At 48.0% G+C, this 24,056-nt stretch overlaps 2 protein-coding genes and 1 long non-coding RNA gene across 12 annotated transcripts in view; 2 read left to right on the top strand and 1 right to left on the bottom strand.

Annotated features, from left to right (window-relative positions):
• Nucleotides 1–2,808, top strand: part of Mei1 (meiotic double-stranded break formation protein 1) — a 42,506-nt gene extending 39,698 nt beyond the window's left edge. For 8 of the 9 annotated variants that reach the window (XM_048354646.1, XM_048354637.1, XM_048354614.1 and 5 more), the window contains 4 exons: nt 472–578; nt 1,465–1,596; nt 1,749–1,858; nt 2,379–2,808. In XM_048354646.1, the coding sequence (XP_048210603.1) occupies nt 472–578; nt 1,465–1,596; nt 1,749–1,858; nt 2,379–2,424 (395 nt within the window). In that variant the 3' untranslated portion in view covers nt 2,425–2,808. Of the gene's footprint in view, nt 1–471; nt 579–1,460; nt 1,597–1,748; nt 1,859–2,378 lie in introns of those variants that run through there. The other variant, XR_007212189.1, reaches the window with a different exon arrangement.
• LOC125357783 lies at nt 83–16,059 on the bottom strand. Its single transcript, XR_007212201.1, has 4 exons — nt 15,813–16,059; nt 14,597–14,603; nt 14,107–14,111; nt 83–95 (listed from the first exon to the last, which is right to left on the bottom strand). It is a non-coding gene; the product is annotated as an uncharacterized LOC125357783 (long non-coding RNA).
• Ccdc134 (coiled-coil domain containing 134) lies at nt 1,749–22,077 on the top strand. Of its 2 annotated transcripts, XM_048354672.1 has the most exons (7): nt 3,561–3,713; nt 5,244–5,356; nt 6,577–6,698; nt 6,883–6,967; nt 9,314–9,495; nt 9,922–9,993; nt 19,306–22,077. In XM_048354672.1, exons 2-7 carry the CDS (start codon nt 5,260–5,262, stop codon nt 19,429–19,431), a joined length of 684 nt encoding a protein of 227 aa, XP_048210629.1. In that variant the 5' UTR covers nt 3,561–3,713; nt 5,244–5,259; the 3' UTR covers nt 19,432–22,077. The 2 variants fall into 2 exon arrangements, with proteins under 2 accessions (XP_048210634.1, XP_048210629.1); XM_048354677.1 differs by lacking the exons at nt 3,561–3,713; nt 5,244–5,356 and adding an exon at nt 1,749–1,858.
• Nucleotides 22,078–24,056: the final 1,979 nt, after the last annotated feature.

Here is a 24,056-nt window from a genome sequence, read left to right as displayed (position 1 = left end):
TACTTTACCATTTGAACTACATCTCTGCTTCTGGCTTTTTTTTGCCTGGTTAAGTGGAGGTAAGAGGCTGCCCAGGTTGGCTTTGAACATAGATTCTCAGATCTCATTCTTCTGAGAAGCTAGTATTATAGGCACGAGCCACCAGGGTCTAGCTTACTTAACTGTTTTAACAGTGAAAGGGTATTGTCATCCCCATTATATAGATGAGGGCATCAAGGTTCAAGAGCCCTTCCTCTTGTCTGCCTCCCATAGTCATGGTGTTTATTGTTTCATTGAGCCAGCCTATAGGTAGGTAGAAGCCAATGGGAGGAAGCCAATGGAAGGTAGAAGCCTGGGGTCAGCCTATCCAATATCCCACCAGTAGCTGGCAAGTCCATTTTTGAGCCAATAGGAGAAGCTCTTCTTCAGCCGTGTGCCCTCAAGCCTTTGGAAAAGCGCTACTAACCACCTGCGGACTGGTGTTTCCTGCAGCACTCCATGTGGCCTCCCAGCCCTGGAATCGATTTGTGCTCTTCACTCTTTTGGATGCTGGAGAGAATCCCTTTCTCAGACCTGAGATACTTAGGCTTATAACCCTGGTAAGTGCAAGCTTAGTCGTATGACCTGAGGAGTGTCAGTAGGCTGGATGGTGCTGAAAAGACCCCAAAAACCAATACTTTAGGTCACCCTCACTCTGAAAGAAGGTGGAGAGGTGGGGTGGTCTTCCTGCTAGAGAAGTCCTGCTTGGAGAATTCTTTGAATTCCCACAGATCCTTATCCCAGGAAACATGCACCCATCTTTGTTCTCTTATGAAATGTTGACCAGAGTTTGCTGCAACATGCCAGGCCTACTGAAGGTGTAGCAGAGCCAAATGCTTTGCTTCTAAAGTTCCTTCAGTCTAGAGGAGACAAACAAATATATTAATAGCTAAATCTGATATTCTGAGCAGTAGAGTGGAGAAGATGCTGTGTTTGGCACATAGTAAGTGCCCACTATTTGGAGAACAAAGCGGGGAGCCTATGAGTTGTAGTGAAATGAACCCACAAAATGAACCAACAACTGTTGCTGTGGGAACACATTAAAAAAAGAGCAACTTCTGTACAATGAAGGCAGTGTTTCAGCTGAGGTTGGAAGAGTTAGTGGTGAGGAGGAAGGTGTTCCAGGTGGTAAAGTGAGAAAGGTTTTTGTAAGAGCACATGGTGGCAGGTTTTAGGAACTGAGCACCGTGTGCAGTGCGTGACAGGGAGGAGGGAGCCAGCACTGAAGCAATGAGTAAGGCCAGTTCTCTCAGGATCTTATTCTGTCTCATTTATGCCATTTTCCTGTGACACAACTCTACTCATACTCCCCAATACAGAGCTCCTTGAAGACAGGGTTCTGTGGGCTTTAGATCAGTGTCCCTAGTCCAGAGCTGAGCACAACAGGGCACAGGAAATGGCATCTCTTCCAATCACTGAATATTTGGGCTTCTCTTCCTGAGCCAGTTTGTGCGGTACCAGAGCAGTAGTGTCTTCTCTCATGAAGAAGTGGGTCAAGTTCTGCAAGCTGCAGTTTTGGCTGACTTTTCTACCCTCTCGAATACCACACTCCAGGCTCTACGTAACTTCTTCCTGCAGGTGGGTAGAAAGAGGTAATAGGAAGCCCTTTCAAGGCTAGACTGTCTTGAGGACCTTCTCCATAGAGGGTAGAAGTTTTGTCCACAAGAGCCATTAGGAAATCAGGAGTGCTGGAAGTGGGAAATTACAGAGAGCCTGCTTTCTTCACTCAGGTGCAGAGCATGGGCCTTCTGACTGACTACAACACAGCCCAGGCCCTTCAGGCCTCCCTGGAGGGCTTTTCCTCCAGCACCTTTTCTGCCCAGCCTCTTCAGGACATGCTGTATCCTTTTTTTTTTTTGCATTTGGGAGCATTGGCTTTAGTAAGGTCACTCAGGCCATGGATGCTGTGGCATCTTAGCCCAAGTAGAGAGGACTGGTGACTAGTAAGTCCTTTAGAAAGCCCATGGTTGAGACTGGTCCTGGTGGGGTGCATGCCTATAAGTCCAAGCAGTTAGGATGCTGAGAGAGGAGGATTGGGGGTTCATGTCCACCCTAGGTTGTATAGTGAGTTCCAGAGCAGCCTGGACTATATAAGGAGACTTAGACAGTTATCATGCTTCAGAGACGTTGGTGTATGGGGAGGACTGATGGGACTTCCTACCCAATACTGGTTGCCTCCCTCTCTTTCCCCTTCTCTAGCTCATGTGTTGAGGTCTCAACTTTGGAATCTACACAGCTATTTTTCAGGAGCATTTTATTTTTGTTTGGCTGTGCTTGTCCATTTGGGGCCCTGAAAGTGTGATTCTCCCCCAGTATGGTTGGATCCATTTCTCTTGTTTTCCTCTCATGGATCATACCAGCTGCCTGGGAGGGGTAGCTGTATCCCTGTCCCACATCAGAGACTAAGCCTCAGGACTTCAGAGATCCAGAAACTAAGAGCAATGAGACCTGCGGACAAAGTCAGGGCATAATTGTAGAGATGGATGACAATCTCAGCCATTCATCTGGAGCCATTTGCTCTATTGTGGAAATGGAATCCAGAAATAAAAGTGATATACATACACACACACACACACACCTTTGTGGGCTCCCACTCTAAATTCATCTTGTTTCCCTGAGGCAGTTTCTCAGCCAGTAAAAGAGTGGGCAGTTTCGACAAAGATGAATCACTTCAGGGAGAGAGCAGTTGTATTATGGCAACACTGCCTAAGGAGTATGTGGGTGTCTCACTATCCTCAGGGCTGGGAGGACAATGGAAGGCCTTAGAATTGGGGCTGCCAGTAGCTAGAAGTGAAGGTGGAGAGAGGTATGATTACCTGGCAAGGAAAGCTAGCACACGAAAACTCCCCTGGTTGCAGCCTTCCCTGGCTCAAGTGGGCCCCCTGTGTTCCTCTCCCGCACAGCTTGTTTCACGTACCCATTTGAGCAGTCCTTATTTCATGTGTGCATGCAAGTCTGAGCTCCTCAACTGTGCCCCAGCCTTGGGCTCTAGTTCCTTTCCCTCTGGCTACACCATCTGTCCACTTGGATCTGGCTGTCCTGACTCTTCGCAAAACGGTGGGGGGGGGGATGGGGGGGCTAAGTGAACGAAAAGACAACTTGGTTTGGAAGTCATTGGACGGGAGGGGAAAGCAGGGGATGCCCATACTCCATTTTGCGGACTGTGCTGGCTTCTTTAAAACAAACAAACAAACAAAAAACTTGAGTGCTAGTTTCAACCCGCCAAAATGATCCTGGGAGTTGCAATTTCCACAAAGCAAAACACGTTCACGAATGATGAAGGTGGCGCCGCCCTCAGGCCTCAGGGCCACGGTTTGCTGACGCGTGGAGCACAGATGCCACCTGCAGCTTAACTTCCTCCAACTCAACTTTAAGGAGGAGCCGCGACTGCCACCGCGGCGTCCTCCGCCAGACAACTTCAGGACTCGGTGTCGGCGCCCGGGTGGGCGGGGCCGAGCGGCGTGGGCGGGACCGGAAGTGATGTCAGCCGAGCGCGGCGGTCGCGGCCCGTTCTCATTGGCCGGGAGCAGAGCGGCGGGCGGGACGGCTCTCCGCGGTCTCTAGGAGCTGTGAGCCGGTGCTCCGCTGTTGCACGAGTCCCGCGCTACCCTGGTGGGTTTTCTGCCGAGCTGGGCTCGGAGGAGCCGAGGAGAGACTGTCTGTCCCGCCTGCCCGGTCCGCACCGCACTTTTCCGGTAGGTGATGGTGGGGCTCTGGGCTCCTGGGGCGGGGAGTGCGGGGACCGAGGGCCTCGAGCTGACTGCGGGGTGCGGGAAGGTTGTTGCGGGACTGGGACGCCTCACCTCCTTGAACAGACTCGCTCCCTCCTCCCGGAGCCCCCGGCGGGTGGGTGCGGGTCCCTGGGCCCGCGACCTCCCGGAGCCCGCTACGAGCCCGCCACCGCCACTGTCACTCCTGTAGAATGGTGGTGCAGACTCTTCCGCCGAGCGGGGAAGCGTTCTGGGACGCGTGGGACGGGAGCTTGTTTGAGAGGCTCAAGAACTAGAAGTTACTGTGGAGAAGGCCGGATCGACCGCCTAGTCTGCCTTTTTTGGCTTTCTGTCCTCCAGCCTTCTCTGGCTCCAGTCATCGTCAGCCGTCTGATACCTTCCTGCCACCACCCCCCCCCCCCCCCCCCGCCTTCTCAAGTTTTGCAGTAGCCTGGTAACGGTGGAAGATAGAAGGGTCTTGGATGAACTTGGGTTCCCTCTCTAGATTTTAGTTGTTTCGTCTGCTTATTAAGGATAGGGATTTGGTGACTTCTCTGGCCTCACGTGGTCTATAAACTGGCCATCTCTTCTCCGGGGTGGTTGTCATGGTAGATAAGTAGCCAACTGTGATCTGAGGTAGCCTATGTTCATTTAGAAAAGCAGGAAGCCGTTTGGCACCTTACACGTGTAATTCCAGCAGTTGTGATGCTACCTCAAGGGGACCCAGTGTTTGAGGTCAGCTGGGCTACATAGACCCTAGCTAAATAACAAAAAAAAAACAGGAAGGAAGGAGGAGCAAAGAACCAAGAGCCATACAGGTCTGGCCTGATGTGACTCTGGGCATTCACCTCACTTTTCTGTGGCTTTGTGGTCTTCATTATGCTAGAAGTTGGATTTCATCACAGGGTAGCTGTCACTAGAAGCCAGAGACCTCTAGATGTGTGCCTGGAACGGTGGTAAATAATTGTGGGGGTGATGCCTGAATAGAAGCAGGTGTTGTATGTGGTCCCAAAGTGAGTGAGTAGCAAAATCCCTCCAACTCTCCTACCTCCCTTCCCACTCTATACCCTTCTTTGCACTTTTATGGCAAGTTAGGGAAGGAGGGAGATAACAAGTTTTCTATACCTTCTCACTGCTTGCGTCTCCTTGACCTGATACCTTCCCTGGAGGTCAGGATAGGTGACTTCTTCAGTCCTGTGAAGCAAGGAAGCCAAGATTTAGTGAGCTGACAGTTTTCCCAGTAGCACACGAAGGCCAGAGTGACTACCTATAGCTCTAGATCCTCTACCCCTGTGCTCTAAGCATTGTTAACATTTATCTTCCTTCCTTCTCCTGTGTAACGGTCTGGTCACGGGCTCTGGGCGGATCTTAAGGGCGTCCCAAAGCTGAGTCCCAAAGCTGAGTCCTAGGTCTTTGGAGACTATGCCATGTCGGGGAAGTGGCTATTCTTTATACCCTGTGTTTTATAACATCAACCTGTAAGTCTCATTCCCTTTCTTTGGATTATTTCTCTAGCTCCACGGTCTTAGGTATGGACTTCCTTCAGTATTTAGCCTTTCTCTTTGTCCTGCTGTCTGGAACAGACACCACAGGCCCTCTGAAGCCCTTGAACCCAAGCCTCAAGATTTGTATCTTTTGGGACTTGTGATGGGATTAGTGAGCTGTCTGTGAAGAGTCAATAAGTGAGGGCTCTATGTCCCCACTCCTTGAGGGATTCCAGGAATGAGCAGATGCAACTGGTGGGATTAGGGGAGAAAAGCATAGGTGCACCAACCAGACCTTGAACAAGTCAGTTTTCTTCTGACTTTGCTTTACCATATGTTAAATGGAGAAGGCAAACACCTGATTCTCAAAGGCTCAGTGAGGACTATATTTGTGTCTAGCACCTTTTCAGCAAGACAGGACTCAGGAGTTCATCTTGAATATGTTGCTCTGGGCCAGGCCTTGAGGATGCAAAGATGAGTGAGGACCAGTCCCCAATTTTGAGACATCCATGTCCAAACAAATGGTCATTGCACTCAGTGCTCAGTGCCCTGATGAATTCAGGAGAGACTGGAAGGAACGTTGGATCTTACATAAATAGAAACTCCTAGAGAATGGCGATGGCATTCCAGGCAAGAAGGTACTGTGTGAACTGTTCAGTAAAGGTTCTGGAACAATGATTGTGAGAGACAGCAGGAAGGCCACAGTGAAATGAAGGCAGGTCCTGAAAAGTTGGCTTCAGATTACTAGGTCCAGTAGGAACTAGACAAATGATTCATTAGAGGACCCACACAATTTAAAGGCTGGAGGTATGGCTCCTGTGGTAAAGCACCTGCCTAGCCAGGGTATGATGCTGAGTTCAAACCCCAGTATCACTTAAAAAAAAAAAAGTGTATTAGTACTGAGGCTTGAACTCAGGGCCTCATGCTCTTGTTGGTTTTTTCACTCAAGGCTGGTTTGAGCCATACCTCCACTTAATGGCTTTTTGCTGGTTAGTTGAAGGTAAGAGTCTCTAGGCTTTGTCTGCCTGGGCTGGCTTTGAACCTTGATCCTCAGCTCTTATCCTCCTTAGTAGCTAGGACTACAGGTAGGAGCCAAGGTGCCCAACTTAATTTATATATAAAAATCTATCTATCTATCTACCTATCTACCTACCTATCTATCTATCTATCTATCTATCTATCTATCTATCTATAAATAGCCCCTTAGGGGTCCTAGTGATAGCCTTTACAAATCATAGTCATATGTCAAAGGCTAGTCATAGCCTTTACAAATACTTGCTGGTCAGGAATGGGTTCTCGGGGTTGGGACCACTGAATTATTCAGGCAGGGCCATCATGTCAGTTCCTTAACTTAAGCTACCCAGATAAGAAAATGTTCGAAGTGAAACGTCGGGATCAGCTGTCAGCACTGAAGAACCTGGTGCAGCTGAATGATGTTCACCAGCAGTACAAGATCCTTGACATCATGCTCAAAGGACTTTTTAAGGTGTTTGGGGACAGGGGGCAGCCTGTGGCAGGCCAGATCATTGATGTGGGCATAAATAAGTAGAAGTTCCATGAAGGGCTGGTGTTCAGTGAGAAAGACAGAAGTTGAGGCGGGATTCAAGTAAATGGGACTGGGGCCGTGAAGGACTCTACAAAGTCACTCAACCCAGGTGGGGTTCCCTCAGGTGCTGGAGGAGTCCAGGACAGTGCTCATTGCTGCTGACGTACTTCCAGATGGGCCCTTTCCCGAGGACGAGAAGCTGAAGGATGGTATGGTGTCCCTACCCTTCCCCTTTTGGCCCCACTGCTTTGGTTTTCTCTAGCTGTTCTTTCCTTTCTTCTTCTTCTATTTTTTCCTTTTGTACAGTACTGGGGCTTGAACTCGGGGCCTTGCATTCTTACTTGGCTTTTTGATCATGGATCATGCTCCTACCACTTGAGCCGTATCTCCAGTCCAGCATTTTGCTTGTTAATTGGGAGATAAGAGGCCTCTTGGACTTTGATGCTTAGGTTTCAGAGATCCTCAGAGCTGAGCTTCCTGAGTAGCTAGGATTACAGGCATGAACCGCTGGTACCTGACTTTTTTTTTTATTCTTCTTTTCTCCCTGGAGTACCCTCTTGTGTACACCTTCTAAAAGGTCTCTTTGGTAGATTAGAGCTTAGTCTGTGGTTCTTCAAGCATTTCTAGGTTTCAGAGCTGGTTTCTTTGTCTTTTTTTTTTTTTTTGGCCAGTCCTGGGCCTTGGACTCAGGGCCTAAGCACTGTCCCTGGCTTCTTCCCACTCAAGGCTAGCACTCTGCCACTTGAGCCACAGCGCCGCTTCTGGCCGTTTTCTGTATATGTGGTGCTGGGGAATCGAACCTAGGGCCTCGGGTATACCGAGGCAGGCACTCTTGCCACTAGGCTATATCCCCAGCCCTGGTTTCTTTGTCTTGACACATACTTTATGCCGTCTTATGATTTGGGTAGAGAAGCCAGGGAGGAGCCTCTGTCCATCACCATTTGGCCCTAGGGAAATAAATCAGCTTCTAGATCCAAAATGTTTAATGTTAATGGATGAGTTCAAGTAATAGAGAAATTTGAAAGCACCAGAATCTTGTTGGTCTCTTGCTTTCCTAACAACATCAGTTCCTCTGTTGGTCAACTTCTGGCGAGGAAGGCAGGAGCTGTTCAAATTTGAAGGAGAAAATATAGATGACTGTCAGTGCAGTTGTGCCACAGGGTATAATTAACAGCAGTCTTTGCTACTACCCTAAAAGGCTCACCCTGATTAAACGCTTGTGTGTGTGTGTGAGAGAGAGAGTGTGCGCATACACGCTTGCCTGACACTCTTATCACTTGAGCCACAGTACCACTTCCAGCTTTTTCTGTGTTTGTACTGAGGTATTGAGGAATTGAACCCAGGGCTCCCTGGGAGCATGCTAGGCAATCACGCTACCACTCAGCCATATTCCCAGCCCCAAGTGGTTATATTTTAACAATATTTTCTAGGTTATACTGGGAGAGGATGGAAGCAGTCCTTAAAAGTGATCTGTTAGGGGGGCTGGGGATATAGCCTAGTGGCAAGAGTGCCTGCCTCGGATACACGAGGCCCTAGGTTCGATTCCCCAGCACCACATATACAGAAAACGGCCAGAAGCGGCGCTGTGGCTCAAGTGGCAGAGTGCTAGTCTTGAGCGGGAAGAAGCCAGGGACAGTGCTCAGGCCCTGAGTCCAAGGCCCAGGACTGGCCAAAAAAAAAAAACAAAAAAAAGTGATCTGTTAGGGACTGGGTATGTGGCTTAGTGGAAGGGCACTTGCCTAGCATGCGTGAAGTCCTGGGTTTGATTCCTCAGTTATCACATAACTAGAAAAGGCCAGAAGTGCTGTGGCTCCAGAATGCTAGCTTTGAGCAAAAGAAACTCAGGGACAGTGCCCGGGCCCTGAGTTCAAGCCCCAGGACTACCAAAAACAAAACAAAACAAAAAAACATCATTATCATCTTCTATAAACTTTGCTGCAAATGCTATTTCTAATCTTCACTAAAACTATGAAGCAGGCAATGTTTCCTCCATTTTCCAGATAGAAGAGGACAAGTGATTTGCTCTGGCTTTTCCCTCTGAACCAAGCTCACTTCTGAGAGTCTCCTGAGGTTTACTATTATTCTGAAACCCAGGGGTCCGTGCTCCACTTGTCTGAGACCCAGCATGGTGTATGTTTGGTCTCTGCTTACCTCCCTTGGTGCCTGGCCAGTGCTGGGGAGGACTGCCTAGGACATCTCTGTTTCTGGAGCCAGCTTATTTATGCTCAGTGAGGCACTTGCTACCATCATGAACACTAACAAATTGACCTGTTGAGGCCGGAAGCCTGACTCAAGTGGTAGAAAGTGTTCTAGCAAGTTCCTGAGTTCAATACTGAGTTCAGTACTTCCAGGATGAACTAACTAGTTGATCGAGAAGTATATGAATAGGAAAAGTGGTAAAATTTCACTCAATTCTGTAGGTTAGTTAATATTTTGTGAGTGTCAGTGGGTGTCATTCCTTTCTCTGATTTGGGTTTGGTGTTGCCCCCATTTCCTGGAGGAGGTCTCGGGCTAGCTGGCAGCAGTGACCCCCCAACTCAGGGTCCTCTTGCCAGCTTTCTCCCATGTGGTGGAGAACACGGCTTTCTTCGGCGATGTGGTACTGCGTTTTCCCAAGATTGTGCACCATTACTTTGACCACAACTCCAACTGGAACCTGCTCATCCGCTGGGGCATCAGCTTCTGCAACCAGACAGGCGTCTTTGACCAGGGACCCCACTCACCTATCCTGAGCCTGGTAAGGATGGGTGGATGAGGCCCAGGAGCCCTCTGTCAGTGCTTAGCTTTTTGTGTGTGTGTGTGTGCATGTATATATGTATGTACGTATGTTTCTATGTATGTTTGAGAGTGGACCTCATCATATAGCCCAAGTTGGCCTTCAACTCAGAATCCTCCTGCCTCATTCTCTCAAGTGGTAGCCTTATGGTGCTGGCCACCATGCCCAGTATTTGGTTACATTTTCTGTGGTAAGTAAGCCTCTGGCCACTTTGGGCCTTGGAAGGAAGCCTCATTTCTAGAGATCCTATGCCAATCTGGGTCCCTAGAGGCCATCATTTGGCCTATATCTGCCAGGGTGGGGGACTCGAGTCCCACATGGTGGTAGTGGTGCTATTGTAAGCAGGAAGCAGAAAGCATAGAATGACTAGCTTTCTCTCATCTGCAGATGGCCCAGGAGCTGGGGATCAGCGAGAAGGACTCCGATTTCCAGAACCCATTTAAAGTAGGCCGTGCAGAGGTAAGCTTCTGGGGCCTGTGAATGTGGGATGCCTGACCAGCAGAGGCTGGGGCTTAGGTGGAATATGAAGGCTTTAGACCCAAACAAGACCTTCCTGGGTCTGGGTCTAAAGAACGGTCACTCCTTGGATCCTTTGGGCAAACCACTGTCTTCTTGAACAGACATCCCATGGCTTATTCTCTCTCACTTTATTCTTCAAGTCACCTTGTGTGTTTGGCTGAACCCTGAGGGCAGTGTCACTGCCTCAGTTGCCCTACTTTGTATAATCCAAGGCTGCCCAGACACCAGGAACAAAAGATAAACTTGGAAGGAACCAAGTTGTACCATGCTGTGTGATTACACAGGGTCACCTTTAGGGGCTGCGTTGGATAGTGTCAGGCACGGCAGAATAGTTCAGTATGTGTTGTGGATGTTTGGGTTTTCCTCTTTCCCCGATGGGAGTGACACACACACACACACACACACACACACACACACACATACACACACACACACATACACACAGCAGGTGACAGAGTGGCAGGGGTAGCTGCCACTGAGCTCAGGCAGCCCCTAGGAGGGTGGTGCTGGAGCTAAAGGACAACGCTTCATTGTTCCTGCGCCTTCTGAGTCTGTAAGTGCTGAGATTACTGCTGCAAAATCCATGTCTATCTCAGTACTGGGAGAGTCACCTTCATTAACATTTGCCCCTTCTCCCAGCCACAGGAAGGTCAAGGTGTGAGTGGTACCAGGGTAATTTTACTCATGATTTTTAGAGACAAGTTAGCCTGGTATGTAGTGCCTGCCTTTAGTTCTAGCTCTTTGGGAGGCTATAATGACAGAATCAGTTTAACCTAGACGTGCAAGGTCAGCCTTGGTGAATGGGTTGAGAAACTCTCAAAACACAAAAAAGGCCCAAGTGCTGGTTCTCAGAAATGGAATTGTTCTCATTTGCTGAGGAACCAGATGTGAGAGAGGAAGAAAGAAGCATTCAGGGTACTGAAAGGTCTTTGGCCTCAGGAAGAAGTGTCCACAGCTAGAGAGGAAATTGGGTTTGTTTCTGTACCAGGTAAGCATCTGCATGAAGATATCAAGGAGATGACTGGCCATATCTCTAGATTCACTCACAGGTGACAGTCATGCTGTGTAGAACCGCTGAAAGTCACAAGACAGGATGTGGTTGAAAAGCAGTCTGAGGATTATGGCCGGGACAGGACTACCATTAGATAATGGAGAATTGAGCGAGGCACTAGTGGCTCACGCCTGTAACCCTAGCTACTTTGAAGGCTGAGATTCAGAGGCTTACGATTCAAAACTAGTTCAAGAAGAAAAGTTTGAGATTCCACTTCCAAAAATAACCAGCACAAAGCTAGACTGAAGGGATGCCTCAAGCGCTAGGGTACCAGCAGAGCAAGCAAGCTGAGCGAGCATGAAGCCCTGAGTTCAAATACAAAGAAGAAAAGAGAAAAACAACAGGAGAAAGTTGAACCTCCACAGAGCCTCAGAAGGTATAGTCAGCTGAAGAAAATACTTTCCTAGAGATCACTTGAGAAAGCATTATAGGAGAGTGACCAGCTTGTCAAACACTGTTGAGAGTTGAAGGAAGATGAGAACTAAGAATTACTGGATTTAGAATTGAATGCTGAAGGCCATCAGTGACATATATATCACCGCCAGTCCTGGGGCTTGAACTCAGGGTCTGGGCCCTGTCCCTGAGCTTCTTTTGGTCAAGGCTAGCACTCTACCACTTGAGCCACAGTGCTACTTCTGGCCTTTTCTGTTTATGTGGTACTGAGAAATCCAACCTAGGGCTTCGTGCATGCAAGGCGAGCACTCTACCACTAAGCCACATTCCAAGCCCCCATCATTGGTCTTGACGGGAGCTGCTCTGTGTGTGCGTGTGTATGTGTATATATGTGTGTATACACATGTATTCAGAGCCATGTTCTCTAGTTTTGTTTATTCTTCTCATAGCTTGAGCCAAGCCTCTAGTCCAGCTTTTTTTGCTGGTTAATTTGAGATAGAAATCTCAGATTTTGTTGCTTCAGCTGGCTTCAAACCTCCATCCCCAGATCTCAGCCTCCTGAGTAGCTAGGATTACAGCTGTAAGCCACTAGTGCCTGGGTGATAGATGCCATTTTGATGGACAAATGAGGTAAAGATTGGGTTTCTGGAGAATAACCAGTGTACTCAGGTGAGGCAAATTTAAACAGCCATTTTGGAGGGTTTAGGTCTTGACAAGAATAAACCATTGGCAGAGTTGGGGCTGGGGGTTAAATTTTAATCAGAGAGGCAAGGAAAGCATGTTTATGTGTTGATGGGACTCTGTGGGGAGAGGCAGCTGAGCTGTTAGAGCCCCATTGGAGAGGAAGCATGATGAAAGCTGGTGTCTGGAGGGCCACCTGGTTAGACTTCCCAGCGTAGTTGTCAAAGCTAGACTTGAAGGGTAAGTAGGCATTGCCCAGCTAGGCAGGGGAGGGAGTGGGGAAAAAGGGAAGAGCATGGGCTGAGCCACCTGGAACTGGTTAAACTAGGATCTCTTGAACTACCCTTTCCCCAGCCAGAGTCAAGATTTCAGAGCCTTCTGTGATCCGAGGGGGTCTTTCAGCTCCCTTGTTTTGACGGTACTGAGGTCTGAACTTAGGGCCTTGTGCTTGCTTGCCAGGCAGGTGTTCTACTACTTGAGTCACACTCCAATCCTCCAGCTCCTCTTCTTCAGCAGCTCAGGATTCACGAATGGGATCAGAGCGGTGAGAGACCTCTTAGATTAGTCCTGGTTAGGCCTGCTTCTCTCTCTGTGACTTGCACGCATCGCTTGCCATCTCTGAGCCATGTTTGTGATTTCCCTGTCTAGAGGCATGGACTACCTACCTGGCAGGTAGATCAATAAGGCCACAAGGTGGAGCTCTTAGTTTATTTATCATGTGTACCTTGGTAGTTTGTTGTGTTTTTTTTTTTAACACTTGTTTAATTTGTTCTAGGAATGTATAAAAGGGACATGCATATTTTATAACTTGAGTTTTTGACACGATTGTCTTTCTTTGTGTGTGGTGGTGGTACTAGGCCTTGAACTGAGGACAATTTTCAGCGCTCAGCCTCCTGAGCAGATAGTTTATAGATGTGAGCACCTGGCTAGAAATTGTATTTTGTGATCACTTACTTTTAAAAAATATTTATTTTATTATTTTAATTTTTGCCAGTCCTGGGGCTTAGGCTCAGGGCCTGAGCACTGTCCTTGGCTTCTTTTTGCTCAAGGCTAGCACTCTACCTCTTGAGCCACAGTGCCACTTCCAGCTTTTTCTGTGTATGTGGTGCTGGGGAATTGAACCCAGGACTTCATGCAGGCTAGGCAAGCACTCTACCACTAGGCCACATCCCCAACTCCGTGATCACCCACTTCTTACCTGTTACTCTACCAGATTGCATGTTCCAGGAGGAACGTGTTAGCATCTGTCTGCCTCTCAGTAGCACACAATATGTAGTTTTGGGGGGACATTCTCTTTTGTTTGTTTTTTGGTAGTACTGAGGTTTGAAGAAAAAGGGCCTCCTGCTTTCTCAGTTTGCTTACTAAGCTGGCACTCTACCTGTTGAGCCACACCCCCAGCCCTGCATTTTGGTGGTTTATTTTGGTTTAATTTTTGTCCCAGCTGTCCTCAAAATGTGATCCTCTAGATCTCAGCTTCCTGAGTGGTTAAAATTACAGCACAACCCAGTGCCCAGCTCAGTGTGTGTGTGTGTGTGTGTGTGTGTGTGTGTGCGCGCGTGTGTGCTTGCTAGTCCTGGAAGTCAGGGTGTGAGCCCTGCCCTTGAATTCTTTTTGCTCAGGGCTAATGCTCTACCACTTGAGCCATAGTCTTACTTCCCACTTTAGTGATTAACTGGAGATAAAAGTCTCATGGACTTCCTGCCCAGACTAACTTTGAATTGTGATTCTCAGATCTCAGCCTCCTGAGTAGCTAGAATTACAAGGCATGAGCCACTAGCACTCAGCTTAATATGTGGGGTTTTTTTTTAATTCAAAATATAATATATTGTGCCAGTAGAAGCGTTATAAAGGCAATGATATATCAATAAATAATAGTTAAATTAAGTTCCTAAGAAAGAACCTACCACAAGAAAAGTATGTCACAGCACTATAACTGACAATAGGGAATTCCTATGAAATAGCAAAAATACAAGCAGAGTAGTCTTTAGGTTATGCCATTCATACAGATGTAAACCAGCACACAGGAATCGTTCTTAAACGTAGATAAACTTCTAAGTGTTGTTGCCTAGATATATATAAGTAACAGATATGTTATTACAATGTGGAATAATATATTGAAAAATATAATGCACCAGATCTTATAACACACACACACACACACACACACACACACACACCACAAAAAGAACTTTTTACCCACATAAATCACTGTTTGTTTGTTTTTTTGTCGGTTGGTTGAGGGACTTGAAATCAGTGCCTGGGTGCTGCCCCTGAGCGCTTTGTGCTCAAGGCTAGTTAGTGCTCTACCGCTTGAGCCACAGTTCCACTTCTGGTTTTTGAATGATTAATTGTAGAGTCTACAATTGATCTACAATTGTAGAGTCGCTGAGGAGCTCTCTGCCTGGGTGGGCTCTCAACCACAGTCCTCAGATCTCAGCCTCCTGAGTAGCTAGGATTTTAGGCGTGAACCACTGGCACCCAGCAACATAAATCACTTTAAGAGCCATACTCATTAAACTAAGGAGTATTTTGTGTGTTAATCAATGTAGCTATATATACAGCTACATGTCTAAGTAAGTACATATGGCTCTTTTTCTATTCCAATGTTACTTTGAAGGGTTTTTTTTTTAACAAAGTTTATAAAAGTGTATTGTTTAAATCAGGTTAACATTTGACACTTTAAAGCACACTTTTTTTTTAAAGTGAACCATGGGATTACTGAATTTCATGTTAAAGACTCAGCTGTCTAAGATCAGCTAATGTTGCCATGGAGGTGGTCTGTCAGGGACAAATTAAGTAGTAATAGGATCTTAGCTGTAGAATTCCACATACCAACAATAGCAAGAATGAGAACATGCTAATCAGAGAAATGGACAGAAATACATAATTAACTGCAATGTCTTGGCATAGCTGAATTCATTCCTCTTTTTTTTTTTTTTTTTTGCCAGTCCTGGGCCTTGGACTCAGGGCCTGAGCACTGTCCCTGGCTTCTTCCCACTCAAGGCTAGCACTCTGCCACTTGAGCCACAGCGCCGCTTCTGGCCGTTTTCTGTATATGTGGTGCTGGGGAATCGAACCTAGGGCCTCGTGTATCCGAGGCAGGCACTCTTGCCGCTAGGCTATATCCCCAGCCCCTGAATTCATTCCTCTTGACGTATGTGACAAATGTTGATGTTTTACTACCCTCCCCCCAAGAAACCAATCATACCCAAAGACATGTATACATTTAAAAGAATCACTTCTCATTTATACATGCATTTCTTTAACAAAACAGGAAGAAATAAAATCATGACAAGGAAGTCACACACATAATACATTAACTGTGCCCTAGAATACCTCATTTAAAAACACTGTCTAAACATATCACAGGACCTGCTTTGAATAGGAAGGAACAGTAATTTTATAATAGAAAACCTGTACTTATGCAGTACTTTCCACAGTCCAAACATCTGAACTCACACCTCTATCATTTCTTTGTTCTCACTTCCTAATATACTATAATATGCGAAAAAAAGCAAAAAGATTTTTAACATATCACAGTTCTTAAGTATGGGAAAAGAAAAACACAAAAGCAGTCTCCATGAAATCTGAACAGAGTGTAATATTCTTCAATTTCTTATTACATGCTCTTTACTTTTCATGTGTTTTCCTAAATGTGAATAAATACTATTAGACAACCAGTGTAGAAAACAACAGCAGTGAGATTTGTCAAAGCTAATCCTTATAATGTAGTTAAAAAATGATTATCAACAAAATAAGTGCTCTTTCTAACTTATACTAAATTTTTTAAATATTGTTTGAATGCAGTGAATGAAGGTCTTCAAAAGCCAATTCAAAGGCATGGTGGCGCCCCCTGCTGTCCATCACCAGAATCTAGAAATAAAGACCAACCAGACTTGAGCGCCTTAAAAAAAGTCTCTTTTGGTTTTTGGGTTTCTTTGGTGAAGACCAGAATTTAAAGTGATGTAATTAAAATAGAGTCACGAAGCTGTGGGCCTGACCTCTTACAATGCCAGGTGGCACTGAGTCATCTACACCTACACATCCATGGGCTGGCTTTCACTCTGATGCACTAGATCGGATTTCCTAAATCCAAGTTCTCAGCCTGCAAAGTAGTATATTTTTGTTTTGTTTTTCTGTTGGTCGTGGGCCTTGAACTCAGGTCCTAGTTGCTGTTTCGGAGCTCTTTTGCTCAAAGCTAGTGCTCTATCACTTTGTGCCACAGCACCACTTCTGGTTTTCAGGTGATTAATTGGAGATAAGAGCCTCACAGACCTTCCTGCCCAGGCTGGCTTTGAACCATGATCCTCAGATCTCAGCCTTGTGAGTAAACAGGATTATAGATAAGAGCCACCAACGCCTCGTGCAATGTGTGTGTGTGTGTGTGTGTGTGTGTGTGTGTGTGTGTTTAAAATTTTAAATTTGTGGGCTGGGAATATGGCCTAGTGGCAAGAGTGCTAGCCTCACATACATGAAGCCCTGGGTTCGATTCCCCAGCACCACATATACAGAAAACAGCCAGAAGGGGCGCTGTGGCTCAAGTGGCAGAATGCTAGCCTTGAGCAAAAAGAAGCCAGGGACAGTGCTCAGGCCCTGAGGCCAAGCCCCAGGACTGGCAAAAAAAAAAAAAAATTAAAAAAATTAAAAAAAATTTTTTTTTCCAGTTGTGAGGATTGAAGTCAGCCTGGGCATTGTCCTTGAGCTTTTTTGCTCAAGGGTAATGCTCTAACACTTGAGTCATAGCACTTCTGGTTTTCAGGTGATTAATTGGAGATAAGCACCACATAGAGCCTGGGCATTGTCCTTGAGCTTTTTTGCTCAAGGGTAATGCTCTAACACTTGAGTCATAGCACTTCTGGTTTTCAGGTGATTAATTGGAGATAAGCACCACATAGACTTTGCTGCCCAGGCTGGCTTTGAACCTCGACCCTCAGATCTCAGCCTCCTGAGTAGCTAAGATTACAAGCGTGTGCCACCAGTGCCCAACTTATTTATTTATTTATTTATTCATTCATTCATTTTGCTAGTCCTGGGGCTTGAACTTAGGGCCTGAGCACTGTCCCTGGCTTCTTTTTGCTCAAGGCTAGCACTCTACCACTTGAGCCATAGCACCGCTTCTGGCTTTTTCTATATATGTGGTGCTGAGGAATCGAATCCAGGGCTTCATGCAGGCTAGGCAAGCACTCTACCACTAGGCCATATTCTCAGCCCTGCTTATTTTTATTTTTATTATTGGTCATGGGGCTTGAACTCAGGGCCTGGGAGCTGTCCCTTAGCTCTTTTGCTCAAGGCTAGCACTCTACCACTTTGAGCTACAGCTCCACTTCTGGCTTTCTTGGTGGTTAATTGGAGATAAGAGTCTCACAGACTTTCCTGCCTGGGCTGGCTTTGAACTGCAATCCTCAGATCTCAGCCTCTTGAGTGGCTAGGATTAAAGGTATGAGCCACCATACCTGATTTTTGTGGGTTAATTTTATATCCTAAAATAGATATCTTTAAAAGGTAAAGACAAACAAAAATCTTATGCTTTCCCCATGCTATTCTTTGGAAGGCTGGTCAGTCTGATGGTCTGAATCCTTGTTTAGTCTCTTATAGTATGTGTGACCCTGGGCAATTTAGTTAATCTTGATGAGTGCCGATATAAAGATTACCTACATTGCTGACAGGGTTAGATGAAAATGAGAGAATGAATAAAGTTAAGCGGTGTTAAACACGGTGGCATGAGCCACCAGCACTCAGCCTAATATGTGTTTAAAAAACAACAACAAATAAATGAGAACACGAGAATATGAAAGATGAGCCAAGCATGGTGGCACATACCTGTAAATCCCAATACTTTGGAGTATTGTGAGTTTGAAGCTAGCTTGACCTGCATAGCAAGAGCCTATCCAAAACAAAATCAAATCAAATCAAATTAAAAAGCTGGGTGCAGAAACCTGAGATCTGAGGGAAGATCTGGGTTCAAAGCCAGTCCAAGTCTGTGAGGCTCTTATCTCCAGTTAGCCAGCAAAGAAAACTAGAAGTGAAGCCGTGGCTCACCCTGAATTCAAGACCCAGTACCAGCACCAAAAGGGGGCGGGGAAACCAAACCAAACCAAAACAAACAAGCTCTAAGAAGGAGTCAGCACCTAGTGTCAGGGAGCGTGCCACCAAGGAGCAGTCTCTGGAGGAGGTCCTGGGGCAATGACCGCAGAGCTGGAATTGCATAGGAACAGGCAATCCAAGAACTGGAAGATGAGGCGGCTCTGGGCTCTGGAGCCTTGCCACGTTTGGGGCTGTGTGGGAGGTGTCAGGCATTTAGACCTAGACATAGGTTTGAGGGGTAATTGGCCCCAGAGGCCAACAGAAGGGGCAGTGGGCGTGGGAGGAGCCAGCACCTTGGGTTGCAGTTGAAGATCCCTAACCAAAGTCCTTGTTTTCCACCCTTGTGCCCCTGCTCATCCTGTGTTCTGATGTCTTCCTCCCCGCTGCAGCCAGGGATCTGCCTCCGACCCACCTCTACTACTGTGTGCCACCTTACCTCGAAATTGCGCTGTGTTCACAGCAGCCGTTCCTGACCTGGACCTGTTCCCCACTTCTTGGAGGGGATGACAGGCAGGGGCTCCTGCGACTGTTCTGTCCTCAACCCCCACCCCCACCCCCAACAATGCTTCTTGTTTCTTAGTTCCCACCTCGGAACCTTTGCCTGGAAGATTCTTCTCTTCCCTGGCTTATCTTTTTTCTTTTTCTTTTTCTTTCTTTTTTTTTTTTTTTTTTTTTTTTTGCCAGTCCTGGGCCTTGGATTCAGGGCCTGAGCACTGTCCCTGGCTTCTTTTTGTTCAAGGCTAGCACTCTGCCACTTGAGCCACAGCGCCACTTCTGGCTATATTCTATATATGTGGTGCTGGGGGATTGAACCCAGGGCTTCATGTATATGAGGAGAGCACTTTTGCCATTAGGCCATATCCCCAGGCCCCCTGGCTTATCTTTTAAGAGCCACTCAGCACATTTCCTGAGCTCAGATTTTCCCACCTCCTTATCTAGGGCTCCCTGAGCCCGCACTGTGTCCAGGCAGCCCACCTTGACCTAGCTCAGAGGAAATTCCACTGCTAACAGACTAAGTGAGCCCACTCTGCTCTTCCCCTCAGTTCGTGCCCAGCACTGACTCTTTCCAGAAGGCCCTGAGGGAAGAAGAGAAACGCCGGAAGAAAGAGGAGAAGCGGAAGGAGATCCGGAAAGGGCCGAGGATCTCGAGATCCCAGTCTGAGTTGTAGTCCTGGGGCAGCTCAGAGCTCAAGGAACCACCAGGAGGCCGGTCGGGCGGAAGAGGTGATGGCCACGTGGCTACGGCTGCCCAGAGTCCTGCAGTATCATGGATCGGCGGTGAGGGTGAGCGTCGTCCGCTGCCAGACGGGGACACCACCTTCCCCCGGTCCTCAGGAGCGAAGTTGAGCCCTGACCAAAGAGACTGAGTCTCAGGGGGTCTGGTTTTCCTCCCAGGGCCCCTCAGGAAGGGGCTCTGAAGGGACCTTTAGAAGATACTGTGCTGCAGACACAACCCTGTGGGGACTCCTAGAGGAGGGAAGCGGTGCTCGCGGCCTGGGCCCCTGCTAGGTGACAGCTGATGTCCGGCTGGCCACCACGCTTGTGTAAAAGCGGAAGAACCATACCTTGAAGCCAAGTAACAACACCTGCAACGCCTGTAGCTGAGCTCCCAGCCACAGCTCCCAGCTCTCCACAGAGACACAATAAAAGCCAGCACACACATTGGCCTACCAAGGTTGGTGGAGGGGATCAGGGGCCCTCTGGGAGTTTTGAGACCAGCTTGGAGGATGTTGTTGCTTCTTCAGGAGGAGCCCCGAGCTGTGAGGGCTAGAGATGTGAGAATGTGGTTTCCGCACCAGTGTTGAGGGGGGCCCAGAAGTGTCCTGACTAGACAACCTTGACACAACATGATCTCTGCCTTTAGCTATCTGGGGACAATCATCTATCAGGCACAAGAAACAGTCACCTTGTCCTCTGTAGCAATGCAACCTGTTGGCCGTAGCTGTAGGGAACCAGCTTCTGGGGCCTGTGCTTTGTAATGGCAGGGCTGCCCTGAACCAGACTGGTCAGACGGCAAGCTTGTCTCAGGAGGTTTGCAAGCAGAGTGCCATGGCCACAGGGCAGTGTAGTTACAGGCCTTAAGCCCTGCGTGGGAAGCCTGGTTTCTGTGGACCTCAATGAGGGTAGATGCCATTCATTCCCAACCCTCCCAAGCAAGAAGGGAGGGGCTTCAGAGGAATTCAAGCCTTGCCCCTCTGACCTTGCCAAGTCCAGATCTGCTTCTTAAAGGTGCAGAGATAGGTCTCACACACCTACACCTACACGCACACAACTCACCTCCTCTCAGTTCCCAGATAAGACCTGAATCTTTCTGCCCGTCAGTCTTGCTGACTGACCTTGGCCCCACTTTTCCTTATCTGTGCTGTGGCTTCATTGGTAAAATGATATCTAAATCCTCAGCTGTTCCCTTGAAGCTACTTTCCTCCTTGCCAGGAGGCAGCCAAGGGGAGGAGGGGAGGGCGGCTAGGTCCTAGGAAGGCCTCCTGAAGAGCCCAGAACATCATGCATCCCTTCAATCATTCAGGAGAAGTCTTGAGACTGGAAGCAGCTGGGAGGAAGGCCGGAGAAGCTTTCCCATTAGAACTGCTCGGCAGCCATCTGATCTGGGAGTAGGTACCTGCAGCTCCCAGTTTGGGAGTCCAAATTGTCTGGCCTGAAAGACCTGGCCTCCTTCCCCAGCTCTGTCCCTTTTGGGCTAGGTGGCCCCAGCCACTTCCCATGAAGACTATGAGGATCGAGACACTAGTTGGTGAGCCACTGAATGAGATTCACTAACACCTGCCTTGGTACTGGCAGGTGGGGCGGGCACCAGCCCCTAGGTTCTTCCCTGCCCTCTTCATGCGGGACAGGGGTCGTGGTTGCTGACTGCTGGGAAAGGGCTTCCTCGACCTGATGGAAGAGCTTTCCAAGAACCAGGCCTGGTTGGCAGTGGACCCCGCTTTCTTGGGGGTGATGAGGAGATGAGAAGATGCCTCAGGCCAGTGCAGAGGCGGTCAGCTTTGGCTAGGGGTCCTGCTGAGACGTCTAGGTGCGCTGACAGCAGGATGCTTTTCATTTGAGGCCGGTCTGGAGAAGTGAGAGAAGCAGCCCAGTGTGGTGGGAAGACCCGGGCGGCTTGGGGCTGGCCTAGGCTCCGGCCCTTGAGCCAGGCACACCTCACTTGGATCCTTGGGCCTCCAATTTCAGACTGCTCAGACATTTGGGAGGAAAAGCTCCTGTGGGCAGAAAGTACCTAGAATTTAAGAGACTACTACAACAAGTGCCTAATGGGTCTTTGTTCATCCTACAGATTTGAGAACCCCACTGTACTTAGGACCCAAGAGCCCATTGTTGCTTCTTACATCTGGCCCATCTGGCCCCTTCTTCCTGGGCCATTGCCTCTCTACTCTCGGCCTCTTTCCACCCCAGATGGCCAAGGTTTTCCATCTGCCATCTCCAAAGAAACGTAGCCGTTCTGTTTATCCCTTCTCTCCTGTGAGCTTCCAGTGTTGATTATTTTAGCCATGTACTCTGGAAATGCACCTTAGTAGTCCTGTGCAAGCTGTGACGGCCCAAGGGAAGGTAGTTGTGAAGGCGTGTGTTTCTCCAGCCTCCTCCTGAAGATGGGATTCAACCATGCAACTGTAGCTCCACTGATTGGACATACCCAGCCTGTTTGGGAGTTGTGCTGGTGCTGTCCCTGGCCATAGATACCAAGAAGAGCAGCGGGTTCTACTGGCCAGCCCAGTAACCATTGCCTAGGAATGCCCACGATGGCGACTGAATTGTATTGTATAAGCAGTATTGGCATTGTGGTCTTGGACATTGTTGCTTTCTACTGAGCCTCCAGGTCCTGCCTATGCTATTCCTGGAACTCTGGGCTTGGGCACTGTCCCTGAGCCTCTTTGTGATCAAGGCTAGCATTCTACCAGTTGAGCCACAGAGCTACTTCTAGCTTTTTATGTGATTAATTGGATCTAAGAGTCTCAGGGACTTGTCTGTCTCGGCTGGCATCTAACTGCAATCCACAGATCTCAGTCTTCTGAGTAGGTAGGACTACAGGCATGAATAACCGGTGCCTTGCCTCTGATATTCTTTAAAGTGAGGTATCTTGACAGTGGAACTTTTTTTTTTTTTTTTTTTTTGCTGGTCCTGGGGCTTGAACTCAGGGCCTGGGCACTGTCTCTGAGCTTCTTTAGTTCAAGGCTAGCTAGCGCTCTACTACTTAAGCCACAGCGCCACTTCTGGCTTTTTATGTTTAAGTAGTGCTGAGGAATCGAGCCTATGCCTTCATGCATGCTAGACAAGCACTCTACCACTAAGCCACATTCCCAGCTGACAGTAGAACTATTGATATTTGGGGCCCCAAAACCTTGTATATGGGAGATGTCTGTCGCATGATACAGGATATTGAGCAGTATCCCTGGCCTGCTAAGATGCCGGTAGCAGTCTCTCAGTTTTGATAACTAAAACTCTAGACATTTTAACCCCTGGTTTAGATGCTGTCAGAAACCTCTCCCTGTAGTCTTTCCAGATGCAAGGAGATATTGTTGTGGGCTTCTTGTCCTAGGCCTCTGCTTTTGGTCTGTGCCTGCAACTCTCTTCCTGGCTCCTCCTTTCTCACCTGTCTCTTCAGATGGAGAGGGTTCTTTTGGCTCTCCTTTTCCTCTGGAATCTTTTTCGTGGGTAGCCATACCCTCTAGGATCTCAGAGTTGATGACATTAGCCCTGTCACCATCTTCAGTTCTTCTCAAACCAATCTTGTTTTTTCCCATCCTCTAACCTTACATTGAGGTCAAAGTCAATTTGGCTTCCTGGAGGAAGTGGTATCTGAAATAAGTCCTGAGATAATGGGAAAGGAGAAGGGGACAGGCACTAGGAGCAAAAGCCTAGAAGGAGGAATGCTAAGGAAGAAAGCAAAAACATGCAGACTGTCCAGTGGTAAATATTCTCACATAATGGTGACCTGATGTAGGTCCTCCCTTTTCAGAGCAACAGCCCAGATCCTAAGGAGCCACTGGTCAAAGGCTGCTCCAACCTGCGGAGCCCGCGATATTCTCCTTCCCCCTACAGCAGGTGTCAGCTGGAACATGTTCAGTTAGGTGGGACCCAGGGCCAAAGGGAAGCTGTCAATGCTTAGCTTAGCTGAGGCCTGTTTGCCACTACTCTTCTACCACATCTACTGGGCCTTCATTTGCACTCCCTCTGGCCACTTGGCCAGATACTGAGGCCTGCAGAGTAGGAAGCACTGTGCTCACCCTGGCCTCCTGCTGCTCAGGCAGCCTCCTGCCCAGGTTACGGGGGGGGGGGGGGGGGGGCGGGGGGGGGGGGGGGGGCTCGATCAGAGTGGGGTGTGTGGGTGTTCTTGCTGCCTTCCACCAGACTAGCAGACTGAGACTGTGCGGAGAGCTCAAGGCCAGCCTGGACTACATAGTGAGACCCTGTGTCAAAAACAGCACCAACAACCCAAAGCAGCAACCAGCTCAGTGCCAGGTCCACCCAGTTCGGGTTCTGCATGTAAACAAGAACATTCTTGTTTTATTTTCCCCAGAAGACATATGCTTATCATAAAAAGTAAATTACACAATATTAGAAAGTGAAATCTATTCCAAGTCAGCTTCTGGGAGTTTCTTACTTTTTCAATTATAACAGCTGCCTTGTCTATATTTATATGCCAGGACGTGTTCTGGCTGCAGCTCATCCTACCTACCTCATGGGCTTTGTCGATGACGTCCGTTCCTCTGTCTCATAGTTCGAGACTTAAGTGTTATTTCAACCTCCCATCCCCATGCCAGAGATTGAACCCAAGTTCTTC

Source organism: Perognathus longimembris, chromosome 1 (assembly GCF_023159225.1).
Source record: "Perognathus longimembris pacificus isolate PPM17 chromosome 1, ASM2315922v1, whole genome shotgun sequence".
NCBI lineage: Eukaryota > Metazoa > Chordata > Mammalia > Rodentia > Heteromyidae > Perognathus > Perognathus longimembris.
The sequence above is the reverse complement of the archived record's forward strand: the minus strand, read 5'-3'. Positions and strand labels throughout refer to the sequence as shown.

Coding starts and splice junctions, on each gene's coding strand:
- Ccdc134 (XM_048354672.1), top strand. CDS start 5,260: ATGGACTTCCTTCAGTATTTAGCCTTTCTCTTTGTCCTGCTGTCTGGA. Junction 6,699..6,882: donor TGCTCAAAGGACTTTTTAAG/GTGTTTGGGGAC, acceptor GGGTTCCCTCAG/GTGCTGGAGGAGTCCAGGAC. Junction 6,968..9,313: donor GGACGAGAAGCTGAAGGATG/GTATGGTGTCCC, acceptor TCCTCTTGCCAG/CTTTCTCCCATGTGGTGGAG.